This window comes from Euprymna scolopes, chromosome 5, assembly GCF_053919585.1.
Source record: "Euprymna scolopes isolate OS-2025 chromosome 5, ASM5391958v1, whole genome shotgun sequence".
Classification (NCBI taxonomy): domain Eukaryota; kingdom Metazoa; phylum Mollusca; class Cephalopoda; order Sepiida; family Sepiolidae; genus Euprymna; species Euprymna scolopes.
The window spans coordinates 58,551,239-58,561,884 of record NC_136486.1 but is presented as its reverse complement, the minus strand read 5'-3'; the positions used below and the strand labels follow the sequence as shown (position 1 = coordinate 58,561,884).

Below are 10,646 nucleotides of genomic sequence, written 5' to 3'. Positions count from 1 at the left end.
TAAACGAATTTTAGCCTTTAAAATCCATGCAACATTGCAGCAATACAAAATGTTTATTTAAAATACTATACAAGGCAAAAACAACACACGACTTTTTCTTTTGAATTAGTTTTCATTTTATTGATTATTGAATAAGTTCAGTTTCAGTATAAATCGTCTTCCTTATTTTTCTCTTTTCCAATGCCTTAAAAAAGTTTTCTATTTGTTTTTTTTTTGTTAATCTCTTATTCAATATCGACAGTCTGACTCTTCGACATATCTTAACTTCTTGTACCTCAGGCGTGACGTAATTTTTCAGTGACCAGGTTTTTTATCGATTATACGTAATTTTAATAAATATACATTGGATAATTTTTTCATCGGATATTTATCGAAATATGTAAATTAAGTGAAAATAAATTAAAAACTGAAATTAAAATCCTATAAAAAATTTGAATATGATTAAAGTGAAAACTTTGAAATAAAAGCGCAGCAACAACAAGAGAGAAAAAAGAAAAAAAAAAAGAAAAGAAAGATGACTTCCGTTAACAAGCATAGGTTACTTCCGGCTGCGACCCCAGCTCGCCTCCCACTCCCACTCCTACGATCACTGCCAAAATCCCTCCTACTTCGTCGTACACAGCCACTCTCCCCGCTACAATATCGTCCTCCTACTGCCACCCCTGTTAATGACAGAAGATCTCCTCTCAATTCCAAGATGGATTGTGTTGGTCTACCACCGGGATGGAAACGAGAAGAAGTTGTACGAAAATCTGGCCTTTCAGCCGGCAAAACCGACGTTTATTATTACAGGTTTTGTATTTCGAATTGTTCTTTTATGTCAAAAATGTACTTAAAGAAACGCAATCAAACTAATGTTTCGATTCGCACTCTGATTTTCTCTCACTCTCCAGGAACCTCTTCTTTTTCTTTTTTTTTGTCCTGTGTGTATTAATGGTTTCTTTGTTTCTTGCTGTTTCGATATGCGTATATTTCTGTCCAATCGGGTCATTAAATAATTTAAGATGACTAATATACAATTATTATAAATATCTTTGGGCACATTTCTTAATCTCCATCATGTCTTTCCCCCTCCCTTCCTGTATCTCGTTGTGATCTTTTTCTCTCTCACCGGTTTCTTTTTATTTCTTTTTTTAAGGGTTGTGGCGAAATGTTTCTTTGCTTTTCATTACCTAATGCAACTTGGTAATTTGTCCTTTACTAAGATGAATAAAGATCGGTGCTTATTGAGGTTGGCACTTATGGCTTTAAAATTAATGAAAATACAGAAATTACCAGTCATAATACGGAGATGAAAATTTTCATTTCTTTTTTTTTTTTTTTTTTTTTCATTCAATAAAATCAAATTTTGTTTCGATGAGGATGAAAAAAAAATGAAATCAACGAATCGATAGATAAGAGTAGACTACCATATTGCATGTGGAAGCTGTCAAAATAGTCACTGATTACCTCCCCTTATGTTCTCTAGCGAAACCTGGTTTCGTCTGTCACTTATTAGTAAAAACATCGGTCTCCATTCATTTATTGGCATTTATGGCGGCAATTAAAAGCAAAGTACAGAACCGTCTATATGATGTACGACACGTACTCGTTACAGAACGAACATGCAATTTCTCAAAATCACCAAAGTTTTGTTTAAAACTTGAAAAAAAATCAATTTACGATTTTTAGTGTTTACTGCACTAGGCTGATTTTTAACCTCAACTTTTGGAGTTGTCCTCGTTTTTTTTTTTTTATTTCATCCGATTTAATCATGGCTGACGAAAACACTGTCTCGCTTAGTCGTCAAATTGAATTTTCTTGAATAATAAAGTTATTGGTACTCCGTGGGCGTTGAGTTCCATGGCGACCAGCAGAAAAAAACAAGCGTCGCCCCCTTCCTGCGTGGCTACCGAGAGTAAGAAGGCCTGTTAACTGAAAAATGCATGCAGGCAATGTAGGTAAGATTTGTCAGACTGTCAGTACTATATGAGGGCCATTTGAAAAAGAGCAATAAAACATTTAAAAAAATAAAAAAAAGGAACCCAGTTCGATTAATTCTGAAACTGAACTTTATTCAATATAAAATATAAATATTATCTATGTAAAATTAAGCAATTTTAAAGCAATATACTATTTAATACTAATAAAACTACATTATGAAGTTAGGAAACAAAGAATTTAAAAACATTAAACACCATCGATAAATAATTGGTAATCTCCAAAAATACCGTTAGGGCTTACAACATCGCCGCCAGAAGAGTCACGTGATCCGGTTGATCCAAAACATGAATCGCCGTATTACGAAACCGGAAAACGCAAATTTAAAGCAAACTTTGACAAACAAGCATAATAATTAAGTACAAAAACAGTTTTTCAATATCATAATAATAAATAATTTATTTAGAACGGTCATTTAATTTTTTGTTGAGAAACAATCACAGTTTGTTTGTTTTTTAAAACAGTGTTTATAAAAAATATTTTATTCAGAGTTTTTCATAAAAATGGTATTTAAAACAAGGTGTTCATTTTTTTTAAGATGTAATGTTATAAAAATATGATGTAAAAAAAAAAAACCAGTTTATATTAATTTTCATTTTATAAATTTAGACAGAATAGATGGAGGCGATGCAACAAATTAGCTCACAAAATTTATTTGGGCCGACTCTTTCACGTGCGTAGACATTTTGTAAACATTGTTTTTAAAAAATAAAAAATAATACTTCTATTATGTTTTAAACGACTGTAATAGTTTATTTTGGAAGTATATTTCATAAAGAAAATTGACAACCCACTTTAAAAACAGAAATTACGAGTTTTATATATTTTATTCGCAGTTTTTTGTTGGGGGTGTCAAAAATTCCGCCTAAAATTCTGATACACCTAGTCGACCACTTGTTTGTTCTAAATAAAATACTTTTTATAAACACTGTTTTAACTAAAAACAACCTAAGATTGTTTCTCAAAGTTTGCCTATTTTTATAACAACATTATATCAACAAAAAATTAAATACAAACAAATTGTGATTGTTTGTCAACGTTTGCCTTCAAGGCTGCGTTTTCCATTTGCACGATTCATGTTTTGGATCAACCGGATCACGTGACTCTTCTGGCGGCCATGTTGTAAGCCCTAACGGTATTTTTGGAGATTACCAAATAATTTTAAGAATGAAAACAAACGATAAAATACAAAAAATTGAAATGAAACAAATAATTTAAATACAAACAAACAATAAAAGTTACTAGTGCAGAAATATATATTTATAATTTAATTTAGAGAAAAATCACATGAGTTGAATGTTATTTTTTGGAACTTTTAGAAATTATTCGGATTAATGTTCTCATTTTGCGTGCTTATTTCACAATGTTTTATCATCGAATCTTGACTTCTCCTTTATTACATCCTCAGGCCGAAAATGATGTTCACATATCTAAAAACAGAAACAAAACCTTGATACCATAATGTAAACTATTGTTAAAATCTAAGAAAAAATAGTAAACAAACATTTACAATAATAATAATCACAGTGTAGTATCTGTTCTGATGCTACACTTCATTTGTTCTGTCCTCAGTCAGTGGAGAAGAAATCCTTTATGGCCGAGAGAATTTATTTTATTTTCGTTCCTATCCAGAGTGCCCCTTTTTGGGGAGATAAATTTTCCCACATTAAAACCCGACCTTGTGTCTAAGTGTGCCCTCGTGGGGAGGCAAGTAAATAAATGTAAAAAAATATTTTTGACAAATATTCTCATATAAAAATTTGTTTATAATTCTAAAAAGAAACAATTAATTTTAATATATAACGCTCAGTCACGGCTAATTTCATTAATAGCTGCGACCTGCATGGTGAATAATTATCAAACCGACTTTAGAAAAAAATATCTAACTTTCGGGTTTGTTTTACTCTACACATAGATTCGAAAAAGTTATCATAAAACAAATATAGAATAAATAAATGTTATCAAAGGCAAGATAAGTTACTTTTCTACCTAACTGGATACGTTTTTAGTGTTTATATTTAATGTAACATGTTTATTGAGCTCGAAAAACAGTGTTTACCGATGTATTAGAAAATTTTAAATGGCAGCCAACTCTCTCTTTGAGGCGGTAAGTTTGGGAAAATGAGTTATAAATAATAAAAAAAAGACAAAATACTGTTAGAAACTCACTCAGTATATGTTACCCTGACATAGGCTGACATATATTCGGCGGGTTTTTAACAGTATTTTGACTGTTTTTTTTATTTATAACTCGTTTTCCCAAACTTACCATCTCCGAGAGAGTCGGCCGCTATTTTGAATTTTCCTATATATCGGTTAACACTGTTTTTTTTTTTTTTTTTTTTTTTTTTTTTTTTGAGCTGAATAAGCATGTTACATTAAATATAAAAACTAAAAACATATACAGTTGGGTAGAAAAGTAACTTTTCTTGCCTTTGATAACATTTATTTGTTCTATATTTGTTTTGTGACAACTTTTTCGAATCTGTGTACAGTAAAACAAACCTGAACTTTCAAATATTTGAACATACACAATGAAAGGTTTTATTTATTATGAAAAAAAAGAACATTTTGACAAATATTCTCATGTAAAAATTATTTGTTTATAATTCTAAAAAGAAACAATCAATTTTAATTAATTGATTAGTCACGGCTAATTTCATTAAGCCACGTGGTGAATAATTTTCAAACCGACTTTAGAAAAAAATATAGAACTTTCAAATATTTGGACATACTCAATGAAAGACTTTATTTATTATTAAAAAAACATTTTGACAATTCTCATGTAAAAATTATTTGTTTATAATTTTAAAACCTAAAACAAAACTAAATTTTCAACCTTCTTGATAGACTTTTTAGCCTTATAAGAAAATAAACAGTTAAATATATCAACATGTTTGCTGTATTAGCAATAAATAGTATTGTTTCTGTAATTTATGTTAGCAATGTTATCAAACGTTATGAAAGTACTTGAATACAGTTCTAATTAAATACACGTTTAATTATTAACAAATAACATTACTTACTTTACTATATTTGGTTGGAATAAAATTTTCCCTTCTAATGGCACGTATCTAAATTGAGAAAATATATGTACTTTGCGGGCTTTTAGATAATTTCCCCGGCAATTTGTAACAACGCAAGAATACACCATGTTAGACAGCAAACTGAAAACTAGACGAAACTGCTGCTGATAGCCTAGATCATATCCCTACAAGTGAATCTGATAGTGACGTCATGCTGTCATGTGCATCGGCCTTCTTTACTCTTGGTGGCCGTGCTTCCTGACGTATGAGCGCGTAACGATTATTTGTCACAATTTGGTGCTTCTACACTTTATTGCCGAAATTGGAGACTATGGCTGAAGCATGAAATAAAAAAATAAAATTAAACTAGGCACCGCCAAAAATGGCCGCAAAATCAAGTTGTTGTTGTTTTTTAAAACTAAATTACATTTATTAAAATCCATTATTTCTGAGTAACTTTTTTTTTTTCCAGAAAGATAAAACCCTGAATTTTATCATATAGAAAACAGAATAATGTAAAACTTTTTCTATTTTTAATTAAATGTTAAATTTTCCCAAAAAGTTAACAATTGACATTTTTTTGTCTTGCACAAAAAACGTACTTAAATATTTAAAAAAAAAGGTTTTTGAATTAATTAAATAATTTATTTATTTATTGTCTAACTAAGATTTAGGATGATTTTCTAAGAGAATATGCAAAAATATTATAATATAAGTACCTGAATAATTCCACTTATTCATATAGGTAACCAGATATTTCGCGTCGATGCAGAGTCGAGATCGACTCTGTTTGTGTTTTATAAAGAAGAAAACTATGGAAGACCAAACAGGCCAAAAAAACTTATTTTTCAGTGACGAAAATTTCAATGTATTATTAAGCTGAGGCTGGCCAGTACCAGATGGGTGACCATTTGTATGAGTTTGGTTTTTAATGTGTATGTGTGTGGGGGCCAGGCTCCCCAAAATGGGGGGGGGGCAATTTAAAGCAGAATAAAAAAAATTATTTAAGCGCGTTTGGTCCATCGTAGTAGAAAGGCGGCAAACGTTTTCAAACGGGATCGAAAAAAATGCTATTTTTAACACAAAGGGCACAACATTTATCAAATTTTTTTTTGTATCGATTATTCAAAGCATGCCCTGTTTAATAATGGTCATGCATTATTCGGCTCGCTAAAAAAATATTGTTAATTTATTTATCAAAAATTTTTAAATGGCTTTTTTTGTATAAATATTAAAAAAATTTTTTTTTTGTTTTGCTTAACTTAAATTAATTATTTTACTCAACATATTCACCGAATTTCACACTCCAAAACTCAAAAGCGGGATAATTAAACACAATCGAAGTTCTGATATTCAGACGTCAAAATAAGGTATGCAAACAATTTTTTTTTTTTTTTTTTTTTTTTAATCTATAATTCTGTCCCTTACAACAACACAATATGTTTTGTTCAGTTTCAGATGATTATTTTAAGCATATTTGTTCCCACTTCAAAACAAGGGAGGGTTTTGTAAGCAAAAAAAAAAAAAATATATATATATATATATATATATATATATATATATATATAAATATCGTTTATGAAAAATAAGTACACTGTTATAAAGTTCATTCTTCTAATAATCGCTGAAAATTTCGTATTAATCGGATAATTACCTGATTTTTGGTAGATTTTTAAAAAGATGGTCCGTCAAAAAGTACTGACCTGCCCCCCCCCCCCAGTTTTGGCGGTGCCTAAATTAAACTGTTTAAAATTATTTGTTCGCGGGGGGGGGGAACCTATTTTATAAATGTTGCTTTCATTACAAAATTGTTTTATTAAAATTTTCTTACGCAAACTTTTCAAATGTTTTTTCCAATTATATTTTGATAATTTTTTATACAATGTTTTGGTTTTGTTTTCAAATGACGCTTGCCCAGTTTAAACCTATGTCATTTCATTTTCTGTTTTTAATAATAAAAAAAAATGTTCCATGAAAAACTTTCCCTTTCTCATTAATTAAATCGAAACATTTCCAATTAAACAATTACGGATATGTTCTCTTTCACTTTATTTACTTTTTTCATAGTTCTTTCCGGAAGTTTAATTTTTTGTTATTATTTCATGCTTCGGCCATAGTTTAATATAATGTTCTCCCCTAAATTTGGAGAGCAGGTGCGTGAAATAAAATGGCGTCTCCAATTTCGGCAAATGGTGTAGAAGCACCAAGTTTTACTCATTATGAATATTAAAAGAAAAAAGTTACTAAACATTTATTAATAATGTCTCACTTTTACAGACATTTGTTTTTAAATTTCTTTTTAAATGACAACTTTTATCGACTTTTTTTTTTTTTTTTTTTTTTTTTTTTTAACAGCATTTGCAGATGGGTAAAAAACGAAAAATAACTAAACTATTTACTGATAATTTCTCACTTTTAGAAATATTTTTAACAAGTGTTATAAGTCAAGTTACTTTTCTACCTAATTGGATAAGCTTTTGTGTTTTTCTTTAATGTAAAACGTTTATTCGGGTCGAAAAACGAGTAACGTTGAACGCTGGCGATAAGTCTTCATTTAAAAAGAAATTTAAAAACAAATGTCTGTAAAAGCGAGACATTATTAATAATACTCGTTTAGTTACTACGGCAACATCAGTAAATAAAAAAAAAAAAAATGTTACGTGCGCATGCATTAGGGAGTGACGCTTGTTTTTTTTCTGCTGGTCACCATGGAACTCAACGCCCAAGGAGTACCAAGTTAATATTCAAGAAAATTAAATTTTAAAACTAATTGATCAAATTACGCGATTTTGGAATATTTCATCTTCGCGCAAAAAAGTGTAAATTGTGGAATTTGGGGGTGGGAGTCAATTTCCTAAACGTCCGCCATAGATTTTAAACAAAAACAATGACATATTTTGGTACTTGTACAGTTTAATCACGACATTAAAAGTTTATTGTACGTCTCCGTTATGGAATGAAGTTCTCCGAAAAGATTCACTTAAATTCATCAAGTATTTTTTATTTATTTATTTTCTTTTTTTTTCTTTTTTTTTTTTTTACAGCAAAACAAAAACAATTTATAATACCAAGCAAAAGGTTCGATTTTTAAGAAAAGCTAGTATGAAAGATGGGGAGGGAGTGTCGGCGCTTTAAACTAAATTATCTCCCCGTGGTGTGTTCAAAAATTCAAAGATAGCTACCTTCAACATGTTTTTCCGCTGTGAAAAAAGCAAACAAAAACAAAAGATCAAATTAAGTGAAATTTTCTTTAGGTACCTCCAACGCGCGCCATAGCTTTATCGCCCCCCCCCCCCGTATGGAACACGATATAACTAATTTAATATTATCCTGACTTTTTTACCATTTAAAAGATTTGAGACCATAATTAACCATGCTCTAGTCCGGCACCTTACAGATGCTAAACTTCTGACAAACAATATGGATTTAGACAAGCCCGTTCCACAGCTGACATCCTCACTGTAATCTCTGAATGTATATACCATTCACTTGACAAAGCGGGGGAGGGCAGAGTGGTAGCTCTAGATATATCTAAGGCCTTTGACAGGGTATGGCATGAGGGTCTCCTCAGGAAAATTAAATCATACGGTATCACTGGTAGAATACTTAACATAATTAAATCCTTCTTAGATAAGAGAAAAATCCAGATTGTCCTTGACGGTCATACATCTAAACAGTGTGATATAAATGCGGGAGTGCCTCAGGGGTCTATCCTTGGACTTCTATTGTTCCTAATATTTATTAATGACCTCCCCGACAAAACTGCCTCTGAGATGGGTATATATGCTGATGACACCATGCTCTATAACAGGCATGACAGGAAAACAAATGAACACATAACTAAAGAAATGGCAAAAATACTAGAGGATGACCTCCAATTTGTAGTGGAATGGGGACATAAATGGATGGTCACATTCAATGCTGCCAAGACTAAACTGGTTTCCTTCGATAATTACAAGAAACCTTCTCTGCCACCAATAGCAATGGCCAGTGACTCCCTGTCTGAGAGTACATCTTTCAAACTGCTTGGCTCACAGGAAACATTAGTTGGAACAATTATATTGAAAACATTGCCAGAGCTGCTGCGAAAAAGGTAGGCTCTCTCTATCGTGCTAGAAAACTACTGATACCTGAAAGTATCCTGTACCTCTATAAGGCCACCATTCGCCCATGTATAGAGTATTGTTACATTTGGGCTGGTGCATCTGCTACTAGTCTCTTGCTCCTAGACAAAGTTCAAAAGAGTCGCCAATCTGATAGACCCTGAACTGGCATCTAAGCTTCAGCCTCTGTCCCATCGATGAAACGTTACATCCCTCTGCCTGTTCTACAAGTATTTTAATGGTGAATGCTCTGACGAATTGCAGACACTTGTGCCCCACGACGTAGACACCCTCGACAAACCTGACAGGCAGCTAAATCTCACCCCCACACAGTAGAGATCCCTAGATGTAAAAGATCTTTCTACTACAGTAGTTTCTTCCCCAGAACCACTAGACTCTGGAATTCCATTGCAGGTCCCTGCTTCCCTAACTATACTGACATGCAGAAGTTCAAGGGTAACGTGAACCGACATCTTGCTGGCCAAATCCCAACATAGTGCCCCAGTAGTTGCTGCCCCTGATAGTAGCCCTCTACACCAAAGTGGCAATGTGCCTTGTTTGGGATGAAAATGTAATAAAAAAAAAAACAAAAAAAAAAAACCGGTACTTGTACAGTTTAATGAAGATATCGAAAAGAAAATATCGAAAAAGGTTATATTGTACGTATCTGTTCTGAACTGAATATCTGAAAATTTTATAGCATACAAAAATAATGAAAATGCGAGTAACGTTTTTTTTTTTTTTTTTTTTTTAAAACCATTGACGCACCCATGTTTTAAAAATCTAGCAAATATGAAATAAGTAATTTTCCTGAAATTTTCCACATTTATTCACTATTCAATAAGTAGCTTTCGTTAAATATATTAGGAAATATTTTTTTATTTATAGATGTTCTACCCCCCACCGCCATTTCATGTTACGAAAACTAAAAAAACAAATGTGGTCGATAAAATTTCAACATTTTTAAAGTTGAAAAAAAATCAAATAGTTATATATAAAATTCTGTCGGGTTTGTTTTACTGTACACAGATTCGAAAAAGTTGTCACAAAACAAATATAGAACAAATGTTACCAAAGGCAAGATAAGTTACTTTTCTACCTAACTTGATATGTTTTTAGTGTTTATATTTAATGTAACATGTTTATTGAGCTCGAAAAACAGTATTTACCGATGTATTGGAAAATTTAAAATAGCGGCCGATTCTCTCTTTGAAGCGGTATGTTTGGGAGAATGAGTTATAAATAAAACCCCAGACAAAATACTTTCAGAAACTCACTCAATATATATTACTGTGACATAGGCTGACATATATTCAGCAGGTTTTTAACAGTATTTTTACTTTTTTATTTATAACTCATTTTCCCAAACTTACAGTCTCGGAAAGTCTGCCGCCATTTTAAATTTTCCAATACATCGGTAAGCACTGTTTTTTGAGCTGAATAAACATGTTACATTAAATATAAACACTAAAAACATATCCAGTTAGGTAGAAAAGTAACTTATCTTGCCGTTGATAATATGGCGGTTGCCATAGCT

The 10,646-nt window shown here is 31.4% G+C and overlaps 1 protein-coding gene across 3 annotated transcripts in view; it reads left to right on the top strand.

The window, feature by feature from the left end:
* The first annotated feature begins 511 nt into the window (after positions 1-511).
* Positions 512-10,646, top strand: part of LOC145276808 (methyl-CpG-binding domain protein 2-like) — an 88,562-nt gene continuing 78,427 nt past the window's right edge. For all 3 annotated transcript variants that reach the window (XM_080128127.1, XM_080128129.1, XM_080128128.1), the window contains exon 1: positions 512-792. In XM_080128127.1, coding sequence (XP_079984253.1) covers positions 515-792 — 278 coding nt within the window. In that variant the 5' untranslated portion in view covers positions 512-514. The remainder of the gene's footprint in view (positions 793-10,646) is intronic.